At 39.4% G+C, this 15,550-nt stretch overlaps 4 protein-coding genes across 7 annotated transcripts; 2 read left to right on the top strand and 2 right to left on the bottom strand.

Annotated features, from left to right (window-relative positions):
- Positions 1-1,760: 1,760 nt before the first annotated feature.
- Positions 1,761-3,364, bottom strand: LOC108852972 (F-box protein DOR). The gene has a single exon (XM_018626440.2). The coding sequence runs from the start codon at positions 3,258-3,260 to the stop codon at positions 2,019-2,021; it is 1,242 nt and encodes a 413-aa protein (XP_018481942.2). The 5' UTR covers positions 3,261-3,364; the 3' UTR covers positions 1,761-2,018.
- Positions 3,365-4,945: 1,581 nt separating this feature from the next.
- Positions 4,946-6,109, top strand: LOC108851592 (protein CHROMATIN REMODELING 35). Of its 3 annotated transcripts, none has more exons than XM_057007723.1 (4): positions 4,946-5,214; positions 5,295-5,447; positions 5,519-5,653; positions 5,796-6,109. In XM_057007723.1, exons 1-4 carry the CDS (start codon positions 5,185-5,187, stop codon positions 5,928-5,930), a joined length of 453 nt encoding a protein of 150 aa, XP_056863703.1. In that variant the 5' UTR covers positions 4,946-5,184; the 3' UTR covers positions 5,931-6,109. The 3 variants fall into 3 exon arrangements, with proteins under 3 accessions (XP_056863703.1, XP_018480550.1, XP_018480549.1); XM_018625048.2 differs by having other exon boundaries at positions 4,947-5,214; positions 5,519-5,669; positions 5,757-6,109; XM_018625047.2 differs by having other exon boundaries at positions 4,951-5,214; positions 5,757-6,109.
- Positions 6,110-8,687: 2,578 nt separating this feature from the next.
- LOC108855938 (protein CHROMATIN REMODELING 35) lies at positions 8,688-11,913 on the top strand. Its single transcript, XM_057009105.1, has 4 exons — positions 8,688-9,006; positions 9,277-9,548; positions 9,623-9,799; positions 9,883-11,913. Exons 1-4 carry the CDS (start codon positions 8,958-8,960, stop codon positions 11,818-11,820), a joined length of 2,436 nt encoding a protein of 811 aa, XP_056865085.1. The 5' UTR covers positions 8,688-8,957; the 3' UTR covers positions 11,821-11,913.
- Positions 11,914-12,097: 184 nt separating this feature from the next.
- LOC108855936 (histone-lysine N-methyltransferase family member SUVH2) lies at positions 12,098-14,523 on the bottom strand. Of its 2 annotated transcripts, XR_001950148.2 has the most exons (2): positions 12,382-14,523; positions 12,098-12,226 (listed from the first exon to the last, which is right to left on the bottom strand). XR_001950148.2 is itself a non-coding variant. In XM_018629866.2 (1 exon), the coding sequence occupies exon 1, from the start codon at positions 14,405-14,407 to the stop codon at positions 12,479-12,481; it is 1,929 nt and encodes a 642-aa protein (XP_018485368.1). In that variant the 5' UTR covers positions 14,408-14,523; the 3' UTR covers positions 12,284-12,478. The 2 variants fall into 2 exon arrangements, 1 of the variants encoding a protein (XP_018485368.1); XM_018629866.2 differs by lacking the exon at positions 12,098-12,226 and having other exon boundaries at positions 12,284-14,523.
- Positions 14,524-15,550: the final 1,027 nt, after the last annotated feature.

The following is a 15,550-nucleotide window of genomic DNA, read 5'->3' as shown; positions in this document are numbered from 1 at the left end:
CACTGAGTTCTTGAGGAATTTCCCCTGAGAGTTTGTTTTGAGATAGGTCTAGTGACTCTAGTTCTGTAACATTGGCAAAAGACATAGGTATGTGGCCGGTGAAAGAGTTGTTGGATAGGTTTAGCGCAATGAGTGCGGTCATTGCAATAGTAACAGTAAAACAAAAGGGATCAATCAACAAAAAATAAGCCCTAAAACCAATAAGAAGAAACCAAGAAACATAAACAAACTTGATAAAGATCAATCTAGCTTTTGATTATTCCTTAATACTTGCTTCACAAGTAAATATCTCTGACTTGCAAAACCCCACAAAAAAAAACTGTAAATGTAATGAGAGAACTAAACCGGACAGTTTCTTGGTTCCTAATGTAAGAATAATGTGGTACGCAACACTCGACCAACCTCCTCCGTGACAGTTTCTTGGTTCCTAATGTAAGAACTCGGTGCTCCACAGAGATACCACTTTCGGGCGGGGCTTTCCATCAACAAAACCTTAAACTCTTTCGCAATGGGCTCATATCCAAGATAGCTTTTTTTTGTAGAAACCTGAATCTCAAAGAGTTCAAAATTGGTAAGGTCAAGGACTGTCCAGTGCTGGGGTTGCATATCACCGTGACAAAATATTTCATTTTCTTCCCGATCAAGACCCTCACAGCTCCATAGCGGAAAAAAGCCATTGGTACAACCAAACAGTTCAAAGGGACGTGGGAAACGTGCGAGATTATTCGAGGCTACAACATACGAGTTCTCTTCCGGATTTTCAGGCTGAGGCGACGAGAAGAAGTGTATCTCTCTGTCGGTATCTTCGAACACGAACAGAAGCTGAGGGTGAGCACTCGATTTGGTGAAGAAGGAGTCCGTGAAATCTTGACCGCGAAGCAGGGAGGACCAGAGCTTGCATACGCAGCAACGACATCTCGTTATAGACTTCAATGGCAACCTCGAGAGTATCTCTGTTACAATCTCAACAGGAAGCGTCAGTGAGTTTAGATCAAGTGTGGTCGTGGATCGCGTAACGCGCCTAGAAATGGTTAGACCACCACCCTTCGAGACGTTCTGTTTCATGTTCCCTTAAGGAGTCACGTTTCGCTCTGTGAATGAACAAATCTAAACATTTTAATACAGACATTGTAGAACCAAGCCAAAAAACTCCAAACATTGGTATTCACACAACATTTTAGATTACCCTAGATATTTTACATAAGACTTAAGAAAATACTAAACATTGGTAGGTTTAGTTCTCATTTGGCTAAGCCCATTTGCTTGGCTATTCTATGAATAAAATTAGGCTGAAAATGAACTCCGACAACATGTCTTTAACAAGAGATATGTCAGCATGATAGATGATAGATGATAGATGATCGAAGTGTATATAATCTACTTTGGCGTGAGTGTAGCTAATCTACCCTTTATGACCATATACACGAGACGACGAGTTCCTGGTCTTATTTAACTAGGTGCTTTGTACGTTTACTTGGAAGAGCTAAGATAACAAGAATAAATAAATATCTCAGTTTGGTTCAACCTTCTTAATAATTGAATCATCATCATCAATCTATATATAGGTCTTCCTTCATTTTTTTTTGATTTTCTACCTTTTCTTGATTATCTATTAAGAAGTTTTGACTCATGATGATAAAGACATTCGAAGAATGTAACTCAATATTCTACTCGACACAAATCCAAAAATTAGACGTACAACTTGTGATTTATCATATCATCTACAAGGATCTGGACAAACATTATTTTTTTCTGGCCAAGTTAAGTGAGATCTTAACCAAAATAATAACATTCTGCAAATAGAAAGTAGAAACTCTTACTCTCTCTCTCTCTATCACAACATTGAAAGATCACATTCTAAACTTCTCTGTTTTTGGATTAGTATCTACATTCGTAAAGAGTCTGTAACAAGAAGATTACCTACTATATATCATCCACAACAGGTAAGATGCTAGAAGAAAACGAAACACACACAAAATGAAAACTACACTTGTCTTGTCTCTCACTTATAAAGTTGCTTAAAGAAGCTTCACATTCTGAACGTAGTTGAGATAGGTGTGGAAACTCTTACCCTGAAACGCTTCCAGTCCTTGGATTCCAACTTGTGTGATGGTCTTTCTCTCCACGTTGAAGTAGATGAGATAGTAAGGCACGTTTTGGTAGCGCGGGGACAAGACGATCTCATTGGTACCAACCATTCCAGCAATGCACATGGTCGTCTCTGTAATGCCCATGGTCGCCTCTGCAACCACAACCTCCCAGGAAGGTGGTAACACGTAGACATGCTTGGACCACTCGTGTTTTGCAGCGTCAAGCAGAACCCACAGCTCAAAACTTGTACTTGATCGAGTAACATATTGAGAATCTCCAGACATAAGCAAACCTAGTTTTCCACCGTAGTTCACAAGAGTTGTTGAGCCAGGCATTGCTTTACCGAACTCGACAGAGCTGAACTTCTCAGACCTCAAATCAAAACAAACTACCATAGATAATTCCACGGAAGATCCGGCTGCGTAGTAGAGAACACCGCTGATGCATATCCACTTACTAGAAATCAAATGTGGTATGCAACATTCAACCAACCTCCATGACAGTTTCTTGGTTCCTAAAGTCAGAACTTGGTGCTCCACTGAGATCCACTTACCATTTACACGCGAGTTATACATCGACAACACCTTGAACTCTTTCTCCATAGGCTCATATCCAAGATAGCTTTGCACTCCATCCTTCTTTTTCGAGTTCAACCTAGGCATGGTCAAGGACTGTCCCGTGCTGGGGTTACATATCACCGGAACTTCCACTGGCTTTATCAGCCCCTTAAAGAACTGGTCAGCTCCATAACAGAAGAAGCCGTTGGTGCAACCGTAGAATCCACTGGAACGTGGGAAACACGCAAGAGGGTTGGAGGCTACAACGTACGAGTTCCCTTGGGGATTTACAGGCTGAGGGGACGAGATGAAGGTAAGCTCGCCGCCGGCGACGGTGTGATCTTCCCTGACGAAAAGGAGCTGAGGGCGAGCGCAAGATCTGGTCAAGAAGGAGTCTGTGAAATCTTGACTGCGAAGCATGGAGGAGAAGAGCTTGGATGCGCAACGACATCTCGATATCGACTTCGGCGGCAGCCTCGAGAATATCTCCATAGCGAGGTCTTCAGGTACCGGCAATGAGTTCCGTTGTTGACGTCTGGTCATCGATCTTGTAACGCCTCGATAAGTGGTTAGACCACCACCACCACTACCCTTCGAGCGCGGTGGTTGCATGGCGGAAGACAGTTCGTTATCGCTCTGGAAAGACCGAGAGCTCGTATTGGTTTGAAGAGAGTTGTTTTATCTTTTAGTAATTATAAAGAAAGAAAATCAAGAATTATGGATTATGCATTGATAAAACCAACCAACTATTCCGTGTTTACTTTTATAATTTGTTTTGACTTCTGTTAATAATATAACAAGAACTATAACACTTAAGTCTCTCTAAATGTCAGTTTACATTTTTCATGTTTGCAACAGCATTCATCATTCGTCACAGAGAACTCTTACTTATATACAGTTTGGAGTTTTCATTTCTGCCATGCACCAGACCAGTTAGAGCACAAATCTCCACAGAAACAGCTTTGAATTCCTGATGTAAATAAAGTCTGAGACTCCCAATTAGAAACAAACACAGCATATGAGATAAATAAAGTTTTCACAAGGTCTCATGGGTTTGAAACTACTAAAGTTAGACCTGATTTTGAGTAGAACCTCTTTGGGAGACTCTGCTTATTCCAGTTAAGCACTAATATGTTTAACACATTTGATGTCATGTGGATATAAAGACTGTTTCTTAGATCAATTGGAGTAAACGCATAAAACAAAACCCACAAAATAATATTAGATAAGCTTCAAATAGTTACAGTCCCTGTTCAAGAACTCGTTAAGCGCTAGTCGGGCGCTCGGATTGGGCCTAGCGCCTAGACAACAAATCGGGGATTAATCGGAAATTAATCGGAAACTAATCGGAGATTAATTTTTATATTTTCATTATATTACGATGTGTATATATATATAAATGTGCGAGGTTTATCAACAACTCACTGTCTCGCAGTGGTCCGGACCTTTTTCTACTTTCCAAACAACCCGGTTTCGATACCAATTCAGCGCATTTTATTAAATTTGTATTATTAATGTTGTTTGGAAAAGTCCCACATTTCTTACACAGAAAGGATGAGAAGAAATCTCACCCTATATATAGACGCTGCATAATGAGTTATTGATTAGGTATTTGGGCTTCTTGATAAGGCCTGAGTATCTAAGAGTTTGGTTTTAAAATTTTCAGTTGGTCCGATTAATTATTAAAATGGGCCGACTAATCGGTCATTTGACCGATTAATTAGTTTAATGGGCCGATTAGTCGTTCGCCGATTTTATTGCCCGATTTCAACAAAGTCGCGGCGGTAAGGATCCGAGCAGCGAGTAATCGGGCGGCTAGGCGCCCGAGTTTTTGAACAGGGGTTACAGTGTAGTAAAACAAATAAAGAGCCATATTATATGATACAATAGCAACAGTAAAACAAAAGGCATCAACCAAAAAAAGCAGAACTATAGTTAAGCTCCATATAGATTTCAAATGTTTTTTTTTTTTTTTTAAAGTCAGTATTACAAACAAGAGTACACATACATACACTGCTCAGAGTGGAGAGCAAGTTTGACACAAGGGCTCATTATTGCTGATGAATATGCAGAGATCTCCAGTCACCTCTCTCTTAACATTTTCATTAATTAAGCTACAAGTGGGCCAGGCCATAGAGTTTACAAAACGAGTTCGAGAGAAGTGGCATTGATCATTCCTCTCCATAAAATACAAAGGCCCAATAAAAGAAGATAAGAACGGCTTTGTAGCCATACACGTGGAGAAGAAGAGTAACGCTTTCATATAAAAAAAAAAGTGTAATGAAAAGTCTCTGTATTTATGTCTTTATCAACCTACCCCTGAAACGTCCCTCTGCCTACTGCTTCTCTCTCATTTTGTCAGCCCATAAATCTTTTTAGTCGTTGTCGGCGCTTCAAATCTCTCTTTTATCTTTTCATAAAGATTTGCATCTTCAGGTAACTTCTTTTGCAGAAATGAAGTCCGTTTGGAAACTGCTCAGGAACTCATCTATATGGAGTTAGTGAAGAAGAGGAAGAAGCAGAACTTTGGAGGGAGATGGCTTTTTCTCAAGAATCATCAGCTCAGGTTAAAGTTACTTCTTGTACATTGACCAATAGGTGCCTACATCTTAATTAGCGTTCTTGTGTGTAATGTTCTTGGATTAGGTAAAGGTGGAGAACTCACAAGATAATGAGTTCAAACAAAAGGAAGAGTGTGAGCACTCCTTCATCTACAGGGATGATACTGGAGAAGTGTGTTGTGTTTGTGGACTCATCAATAGACACATCGCAAGAATGATAGAGTTTGTGTTCAACAAGGTTAGTGATCACACTGATAAAACTGATCAGTGGTATTGTGATCTCACTGTGCATTTATTATGTTGTGCAAGAGCGGAGATTCCTCAGAATCTGAATTAAGCCCTCAAGGTTATAATGGCGGCAATGGAACTCATATGTATGGAGTTGGTGAAGAAGAAGAAGCACAACTTTGGAGGGAGATGGCTTTTGCTCAAGAATCTTTTCAGGTTAAGGTTACTTCTTGTATGTATTAGACCAACAGCTTGCATTATACATCTTAAGAGTTTTCAGCTGATCTTCTTGAATCTTTGACTATGTTATTGGTTCTAGGTAACGGTGGAGAACTCACGAGATAACGATTTCAAACAGATCGATGACTGTGTTCACTCCTTCATCTTCAAGGATGATATTGGAGAGGTGTGTTGTGTTTGTGGACTCATCAAGAGACACATCGCAAGAATGATCGAGTTTGAGTTCAACAAGGACGACATGTTATTGCTTTAGACAAGCCGAAGTGGAGTGGCTAGGGTTATTTGGTAATCTAGCATCATATGTGTTAATCTCTAGTATCTTCTGCGTAGGATTAGACATGATAATGGTTTCTTCTTCCTCCTCTCTTAAAGATCATGAAACGCTTTGTTCTGCCACACAAGAATATATCATTTCCTCGCGTTATTGGTTCTGATTAGGGAAAATTGTCTTTTAAATCACGAACTTTCAAATTTGGTTGAAAAAAAACCTGAACTTTCTCTTGGACCATTTAAAGCATCAATTTAATTTGACTAGCCATTTTAAACATCAATTTAGTTTGACTAAACCAAATTAAGCACGACGTTAATTCGGATAACAGAATGATTAAACAGAGTTAAATGTCGTCTCTAATCTCCGTTAAGTCCAAAACGACGTCGTTTAAAAATCTTTTAAAAATATGCATTTGAGTGGAATCGAACCCGTGACAATAGACACACACATGTAAGGCTCAAACCACTAGACCACTTAAATATTTTTTAACATGATTGACTAGTAATAGTTATTATTGTGAAACCTCCAAATCATCTTATTCAACCCTAAATCCCTAATTAATTTTATAAATATTAAAAATTGTAAATAAATTATTAACTATTCAAACATTTGTGAACATTACTAAAAATATTAAACTTATAATAATTATTAACAACTATAATATTAAGTTTTATTTACAAGTATTATTAAAAATACTACTTATAATTAACTATATGATACTAAATGTTTTTTAATTATAATTTTTAATTAATAGCAATACTAAATGATTTTGAATTATGATTTTTAATTATAATTTTTCATAATACTAAAATATTTTTAATTAAAAATCACAATTAAAAATCATTTTGTTTTATTAGTAATTAAAAATCATCTAGTAATTAAAATTATAATTAACAATCATTTGGTATACTATTAATTAAAAATTATAATTAATTATTATTATAAATCAGACAAGTTATTATTAACTATAATTGTTTATTATAATTTTTAATAATACTAAAAGATTATATTTTTAAAAATCATAATTTAAAATCATTTTGTATTATTATTAGTTAAAAAATATAATTAAAAATCATTTAGTTATTTATACTCACAAAATTTCAAATAACTAATAAGCTATTTACAAGTTTTAATATTTATAAAATCATTTAGGGATTTAGAGTGGAAGAAGATGATTTGGAGGTTTCACAATAATAGGTATTATTAGTCAATAAAGTTCAAAAAGTGCAAGTAGTCTAGTGGTTTGCGCGTTACATGTGTGTGTCTTTGGTAACAGGTTCAATCCACCCAGATGCGATTTTTTAAAAGATTTCTAAACGACGTCGTTTTGAACTTAACGGAGATTAGAGACGGCATTTAACTCTGTTTAATCATTTTGTTATCCGAGTTAACGTCGTGCTTAATTTGATTTAGTCAAACTAAATTAATGTTTAAAATGGCTAGTCAAATTAAATTGGTGCTTTAAATGGTCCAAGGGAAAGTTCAGGCTTTTATTCAACCAAATTTGAAAGTTCGTGATTTATATATAATTTTTTTAACATAGCGCCTGACTAGGAAACTGCTTTTGAGTAAATGTGGTTGCCTTTTTAGGCGTAGAGAAGCTGATCTGACGTCCTAAACACGAGTGAGTGGTGTGAACCCTTCTCTTTATTTTGCTCACACTCTTAACCAAAAACTAGTGTTCCTTCAACTGTGTCCTCGAGATTTACCTTCAAATCCAAACCATACCCCATCAGTAACATTACGATAAAACGTAAAGATAATGCCGCCAAAGAGATATCATATTTATATGCGTTGCCACTGATGGAAAAGTGAACATGCTTTCTTTGTTAGAAAAAAGAAGAGAAAGGACATGCCTTACTTTCTTGTTGTTCTAGGGAGCTAACTTAATAACGAGTTCAATCTTCGAGAAAATAGTCTTCTACCTCTCTGTGATAAAACATTATATTCACTAGAAAAGATATCATGGTTCTGAAAAGGAAAAGAATTGTGGCCAGAAATTTTGAAATTTACAAGAGTCTACCAATTAGGCAAATTACAAAGGGTATACATCATTCTATAAGAGGCAGATATATACACTAATGAGGTAAACCGATGCTCAGGCAAAAAATACAATTAATCCCATGTCGTGACAATGAAGCATAGAACCAATCAACCAACTAGATCTATTCGAAAAACCTACTACACCACATTTTTCCGGTAATTGCATATTTATATTTTATTTGGATATAATAATCAAATTATGAACATATACGTAATTGGTTTGCTAGTCAGCTCAGCACATGTAACTAGCATCAGCAACACAACCCTACACAAAAGGTTATCTATAACCCAAACACATGTGAATAAGGCAATCATAGATAAAATCCTATAAACGCTTTGTTTTTAGGGAAAAAAAAACCAGAAAAACTTTGCAAAATACTGTTGAAAGTATTGTTGGTAACTTTATTTTTCAGAAGAAACTTTGTTTTGCATGCAATATGTAGACGCCAACACATATAAAACAGTGTTAGATTAAAAAGCAATGGAGACCTGAAACAAGGCAAAACACATTACTAATCACATTCTATAGTTAAGCTCCATAAATACTTTGATTTTTTTATAACTTGGAAATGCCATGATATTACAAACAAGAGAGCACACATACATGATACATCTGCTCAGAGTGGAGAGCAAGTTTAATAAAGTGTGTCTTCCAATAAATAAATAAAGAAGTTTAATATAAAACTCAGTACAAACATATACTGTTTTGTCTTTTATCTACCTCCCCCAAAAACGTCCGTATGTCTTCTCCTTCTCTCTCTCCATTGCCACTCCATACAAACTTCCATTATGGGAAAAGAAATTAAAAGCTCCAACCTTTACCCTTGATAAAAAACATCTCTTTCTGACGTCGTCTCTTGAAATCCCTCTACTCTTTGCATACAAAAGCTTGCATCTTGAGAGGTTTTTCACAGATTTTTTTTTTGGGTTTGAACTAAAGAAGCTCTGTTTTAGCGAGGATTGCACATGGTGGGTACTGATAGCTTTCTACCCTTCTCAAGGGCGAGGAACATGCGTACGTGATACACACTTACACTCTTCTCTTTGTTTGCTTGTGACCCTTTTTGTTGAAATAACAATGGGTTTTGATTCTTACACACCCACATGGGTTTTGTGTGTCTTTAAGTCATCCCCTAGCTGTAGGCTTCCTTCTGATTTTGTAAACTTTTGACAAGAAAATCGTATCTTTTTTTGGGGTTTTGTCTGATGAAATGAACTTCTTTTGGTACAAATGTTAAGAAAAAAGATTTGATTTTTTTTTGTTTTTTTGTTACTGGTGAAAAAGCTTGGATTTTGAGGTCGCGGAGCAAGAGCATTAGCCAGTCAGAACTCGCCAAGCGTCCTGACCCGTTCTTCTTACCGGATCTGCTTGATGGGTTTGAAGAGACTAAATACGGTTGGCTTGCTGATGATGTAAGGAGGCTCTGTGAGCTCAAAAGGAATCTCTTAAACGGTTCTGTCTCATCAGTGGAAGATGTTGTAATAACTAGACGACAACAGAAGAAGGAAAAACCTGTCAAGTTGGATGATGTGTTGTTGTCTCAAGAATCAGTCACTGTAAGAAGCTTTACTGCATAAATGAATGTTTGTTAGTTTAAACTCTGAATATATATATATGTGTGTTGTGTAAGAGCGGAGATTACTCAGGATCTGATGCATGTCCTGAAGGTTATAACGAGGAGGATTCATCCAAGACTCCTCCTACAGATTATTATGACAATGAAACTCATGTATTCAGAGATGTTGTTGCTGAAGAAGAAGCAGAACTCTGGAGACAGATGGCATTTGCTCAAGAATCATCATCCAAGGTTACTTACTCCCCTTGTTTCATTGATTGACCAACAGCTTCATAGAGATTCAAGCTTTCAGCTGTTTTGTTTTCCTATATTAGGTAACGGTGGAGAATTTACAAGACAACGATCCCAAACAAGTGGAAGACTGTGAGCACTCCTTCATCTACAAGGATGACGTTGGAGAAGTGTGCCGTGTCTGTGGACTCATCAAGACACCCATCGAACGCATCATCGAGGTTGTCTACTACAACAAGCCGAAGAGATCAAAAAGAACTTACATACGCGAACAAGAAGAAGACACAGAAGAAGAAACGAGGATGGACTTCTCTTCTTCTCAGACCAACAACAACATTCTTGGAGACAAGATGTTCATCCACCCAAGGCACGACAAAGAGATGAAACCTCACCAAATCGAAGGATTCAAGTTCCTATGCAACAACCTCGCATCTAATGAGCCAGGAGGTTGCATCTTAGCACACGCCCCAGGATCAGGCAAGACGTTTCTCCTCATCAGCTTCCTCCAAAGCTTCATGGCAATGGATCCAGACGCCAAACCCTTGATCGTCCTCCCAAAGGGGATCATAGAGTCGTGGAAGAGAGAGTTCACCAAATGGGCGGTGGAGAACATCCCTCTCTATGATCTCTACAGCGTCAAAGCCGAATCAAGAAGACAGCAGCTCAACGTTTTGAGAACATGGGTTGAGCAAAGAAGCATCCTCTTCCTCGGGTACCAACAGTTCGCCAAGATCATATGCGATGATAGTTTTAACACAGATGAGTGTTCAGAAGACTGCAAGAGGATCCTACTCGAGAAGCCGACGCTGCTTATCCTCGACGAAGGTCACACGTCGAGGAACGACGAGACGAACATCCTCATCGCCCTAGCTCGCGTCAAGACTCGTAGGAAAGTAGTCCTCACGGGTACATTGTTTCAGAACAACGTCAAGGAAGTGTTCAACATCCTGAACTTAGTTCGTCCCAGGTTCTTGAAGCGTCATAGAGAGATTGTTTCGCGTATCATGAGCAAGGCGGAGATACCTAGCGGCAAACATTTGAACCAGAGTAGTATTGAGAACACTTTCTTTGCTGCCGTGGAGCTCACGCTGATGAGCAGCACCACAGAGTCTTCAGCTAAAGCGAGTTTGATAAAGGATCTACGCGAGATGACGTGTCAGGTATTGCATTATCACAAAGCGGACTTCAGGGGATTGCTTCCGGGGCTTACGGAGTTTACTGTTAAGCTCAACTTGAGTTTACTTCAGAGAGACGAAGTCAAGGGACTGAGGAAGATGGAACTGTTCAAGCAGATCTCTCTCGGTGCTGCTTTGTATATACACCCGAAGCTTAAAACATTCTTGGAGGCAAACCCTTCGAACGGAGATAGCAATAACGTGCTGAAGAAGCTAGATAGCTTGCTGAAGAAGATTAACGTTAAAGACGGCGTGAAGATGAAGTTCTTCCTCAATCTAATAGCTCTGTGCGAGTCAACGGGAGAGAAGCTGTTGGTGTTCAGCCAATACATCATCCCTCTCAAGACTCTCGAGAGGCTCGCGAGCTTGACGAAGGGCTGGAGGTTAGGGAGAGAGATGTTCACGATCACAGGGGAGTCGAGCAGCGAGGAGAGAGAGGTGTCCATGGAGAGGTTCAACACCTCTTCTGACGCTAGAGTGTTTTTTGGATCGATCAAAGCCTGTGGAGAAGGGATATCGCTGGTTGGTGCGTCGAGGGTGCTGATTCTCGACGTTCCTCTTAACCCTTCGGTGACTCAGCAGGCTGTGGCGAGAGCTTATAGGCCGGGGCAGACGAGGAGGGTGTTTGCGTATAGGCTTGTGGCTGCGGATTCGCCGGAGGAGGAGAGCTATGAGACGTGTTCGAGGAAAGAGATGATTTCAAAGATGTGGTTTGAGTCGAATGTTGGATGTGGAGTGAGAGGAGATGAGTTTGGGTTTAGGGAAGTGGGTGTTGATCACTCCGGGGATGCGTTTCTTGAGACGGACAAGATGAAGGAAGATATCAAGTGTTTATACACTAGGTGAAGTAGTTAATCTGTTAAACCGAGTCTAACCGGCTATAACCGGTTTCTGATTTTTTGGGTAAATCAGATACAATTTAATTTTGATTTGAATTCTCTTTTGGTTTTAAGACGCTGAACGTTGATTATTTTAGTTGAAACAATCAAAGTAAGTTAAGATGACAATGTTAAACTTTCAGAAAAAGACAAAAGGTAAAGGAAGAATTGATGAAAGAAATTCAAAATCTTTTTTTTATACATAAATTCTTTAGAGAATATTCTTTCTGTCTAAATCATAACAAGCTGCTCCATCACAATACAATAAGGTACACTGACAAAAGAGGACAGAAGCTACACCTGAAAAATAGACGCATACGCCTCCTGTTCTTGCCTTGCATACATCATCACAGAAAGAAGGGAAGACTCAACATCTGCATCATTGATCCAACAAATTGATGCCATAAGAGCAAGAGAATAATACATACAAATAGCACCGGAAATATCCCAAGACAGTAAGTCTTGGGCAATATAAACATATGCCAAAATGGTAAGAAATGTGACAATAACATTAATTTTAAGAAATTACCTCCACCAAAAAACGAATCCTTTGAGGCTATCTTTGTAAGATACAAATACAACAAAAAAAAAAAAGAAGTACAGAAACATGCTATGGAAACAACAACTCAATTACAGATGGCGAGCCGCTCCTCTTTCAGTTTATCGTCCAAGCCATAGTCCAGGCTTAGCTCTGTTAACGGAGAGATATTCTCCAAAGCAAAAAGCATGACCCGAGGGAACTTCAAGTTACTATGGTCATGTAACACAAACTGCGCCATTACATTTGGTTCTTTGCTGTCACAAATGTAAGAAGCCACGTTTCTTAACTTGGACACATCCATTGCAAAATCAACCGGCGGAAGAGAAGGATACCTCGGCGGAACATACTCCGGGTAAACTCGAGATAAATCACCGTAAATCTTCCATTTCTCAGCGAACCGACCCGGATAGACCAGAGGCTCCCCATTCATCGATACAATCTCACCTTGTTCTTTCGTAAGAACCACCCCAGCATACTCACAGATGAAGGCCCCGGCTTGTATGAAATCCAACGTCTTAACACCCCAACCTGTTTCCCTCGACCTGAAAACCTCCAGCCTCTTACTCAACCCTTTCTGCGTCACCCGGTTCTGACAGCTCGGACCACACCCACACAAAACCCCACACTCAAACACCACAGGCTTCCCTCTCAGCAGCGTCCCGTCACCATCATAAGGAAGCTCACCACCATTCCTCCTCGCGCAAAAACAATCATTACCACACGAATATCTACAATCACAACCCCGGTTAACCCCTCCTCCGTGCTGCTGACCTGAAATCACACTATTGATCGCAGCTCTCGCAATATAGTCATACCCTTCCGGCTCACGGTCGAAATCAATGTCGTTATACAGATAAACCGGAACACTCTCCTTACCACCAGAAAGATTAAACGTTATATACCCATTAGGCCTAATTAACAACGGCCTCGTCCTAAGTTCTTGCGCATACTTCATCCTCCTACTCCCCATCTCACCCTGTCCTTCGATTCTAACCAACTTAAACTTAAACACCCCAAACCCTGACTTCCCTACATCAAACCAATACTCTACAATCCTATACAACCCATCGTACACATACACCTTCGAGCTAACTGCGTTATCATACTTAAACCCACGAATCACCCTGACTTCGATACCGTAGTGCATACTCCTCTCCATCGCGAGATTCCCACTCTCCAGCCTCTGGTGCTGATGCTGCCTGTGTTTATTGTCCTGCCCGCCGTGCCCTGAGTAAACAAGAACCTCCCCTGTGTCCTCGTCGTCCTCGTAACCGCCCGAGACGATGATGCTGGTGGCTATCGGCTCGCCGTTGGAGCTCCGTTCGGCGGTTAAAAAGTCGATTCCGGCTTGCGGCTGGCCGTGTAGGCCGATCACGCAGAGCTCGAGACGGTAGAGAAACGTGTCTCCGATCTCGACGCCGGGGATCGAACCGACGACGTGTTTGTCCTGGTTCAGAAACAATCCGCGCTCCTTCATGAGATTCGAGGCAGTGTAATCGGCTCTAGGTTTGCGGCGGCGACCGGGGAGACGCATCTCCTCGGCTGTTAGATGGCGGCGGAGGGAGTCGTAGATCGCTAGGAATCGTTTCAGGATCGCTCGGTGGTGTTTTTGGTCTCCGGGGCCTTGGAAGGCGACCCTCGCGAGCTCGTGCGGTCTCTGGAACCTCGGCGGGAGGGGGGAGGAGAGAGCGCGGTTGTCTCCGGATCCCGGCGGGGTTTGGATCGACGGCGGAGGGTGGTGGTGGTGGTGGAGGAGGGGTTTTTCGTCCGGTACGGGGACGATCGCGAGGTGGTTGTTACGCTCGGCCAATGCGGAAGCGACACGTTCGCAGAGGCTGAAGTACTCGGCGTAGATATCGGAGGGAGTGGGAGTGGCACTAGGAGGAGGGGCATGATCGTCAATTGGTTCGGACTTGACGTGGAGTTTCGGAGGCAGTGACATCATCACGGTGGCGGAGGAGGAGGTTACGCGGGGAGCGAGGTTAAGGTCTGGAAATGCAAATGGAGTGTTCATTTCTCCGTAGTGGGGGAAACGGATACAACACCTGGGCTTTGGGCCAAGACCCGGATCCGACTTTAGTTTTTCTTTTTTTTTTAATGATTTCGAAATGGTTTCAAAGACTTTTTTTGTTTTGTTTTGAACACAACTGGGTTTCAAAGGCTATGGAGGCCTTATATAATGGTATTTGAAACTTTTTAAAATTTTTCTTAAAAAATTCTTTCTATTTATTTTTAAAAAATAAACATTCAGATTAAAATGGAAAAATTAAAAAAATATATGAAATCGATTTTTCTTTTAAAAAAACTTTTATATACTTATATATTTCATAAACCGATAAAACTATCGAATTATAGTAATTTAAAAAATAATAATATTTTAAATACATATTTAATTTTAGAAAAATAAATATTCGAAAACATTGAAATTTCTTCAAAAATCCATAAATCTTGTAACAAAATCTTTTTAAGATTTACTCGAATCTCGGATTTACTCAAATCTCGGAACTCCTTGGATTTACTCGAATCTTGAATTCTCTTAAATTCCTGATTCAATAAACTTCCTATACAAAATAAGATCTAAATTGGAAGTATAAACTATTCAACATTCTGTTTAAGAAAATAAGACATTTTTATTTAGAAATTAATCTTTTGAGTTTGTTATGTTTTTATTCTGTATATAGACGGGAAACTAGTTATGAACCAATATATTGTAATATTTTTAATTAATACCCCCTGTTCGGGAATGCAATAGGCGCTAATCGAGCGGTCGGGTTGGACCTAGCGCCTAGAGAAAAAAACGGGGATTAATCGGAAATTATACGGACATAATTTTTAGATTGTTTAATATGTTATAAAACATGTTAATCTTTAATTATGTATAACATTAATACATTTTCATGTTTAGGACTGTATAAAACACACAAATAGAATATATAAACTTAATATAGTGTAATTTTCATCAAAATCATGAATATAAATGATATTTATCAAATTTTAGATCAAATAAAAACATAAAAATATTATTTAAAAAAATTAGGCGGCTGTCTAGGCGGTTAGACGGCCATCTAGGCAGTCATCTAACCGGTTTAGGCGGAGTAAAATCGGATATACATTTTTTTGTACCGATTTGGCATAAATCGGGGCAGAAGAGTGGCAT

This window comes from Raphanus sativus, chromosome 4, assembly GCF_000801105.2.
Source record: "Raphanus sativus cultivar WK10039 chromosome 4, ASM80110v3, whole genome shotgun sequence".
NCBI lineage: Eukaryota > Viridiplantae > Streptophyta > Magnoliopsida > Brassicales > Brassicaceae > Raphanus > Raphanus sativus.
Note: the sequence above shows the minus strand (reverse complement) of the source record. Positions and strands in the feature narration are given on the sequence as shown.

Coding starts and splice junctions, on each gene's coding strand:
- LOC108852972 (XM_018626440.2), bottom strand. CDS start 3,260: ATGCAACCACCGCGCTCGAAGGGTAGTGGTGGTGGTGGTCTAACCACT.
- LOC108851592 (XM_018625047.2), top strand. CDS start 5,185: ATGGCTTTTTCTCAAGAATCATCAGCTCAG. Junction 5,448..5,518: donor TAGAGTTTGTGTTCAACAAG/GTTAGTGATCAC, acceptor ATGTTGTGCAAG/AGCGGAGATTCCTCAGAATC. Junction 5,654..5,756: donor TTGCTCAAGAATCTTTTCAG/GTTAAGGTTACT, acceptor TATTGGTTCTAG/GTAACGGTGGAGAACTCACG.
- LOC108855938 (XM_057009105.1), top strand. CDS start 8,958: ATGGTGGGTACTGATAGCTTTCTACCCTTCTCAAGGGCGAGGAACATG. Junction 9,549..9,622: donor TGTCTCAAGAATCAGTCACT/GTAAGAAGCTTT, acceptor GTGTTGTGTAAG/AGCGGAGATTACTCAGGATC. Junction 9,800..9,882: donor CTCAAGAATCATCATCCAAG/GTTACTTACTCC, acceptor TTCCTATATTAG/GTAACGGTGGAGAATTTACA.
- LOC108855936 (XM_018629866.2), bottom strand. CDS start 14,407: ATGAACACTCCATTTGCATTTCCAGACCTTAACCTCGCTCCCCGCGTA.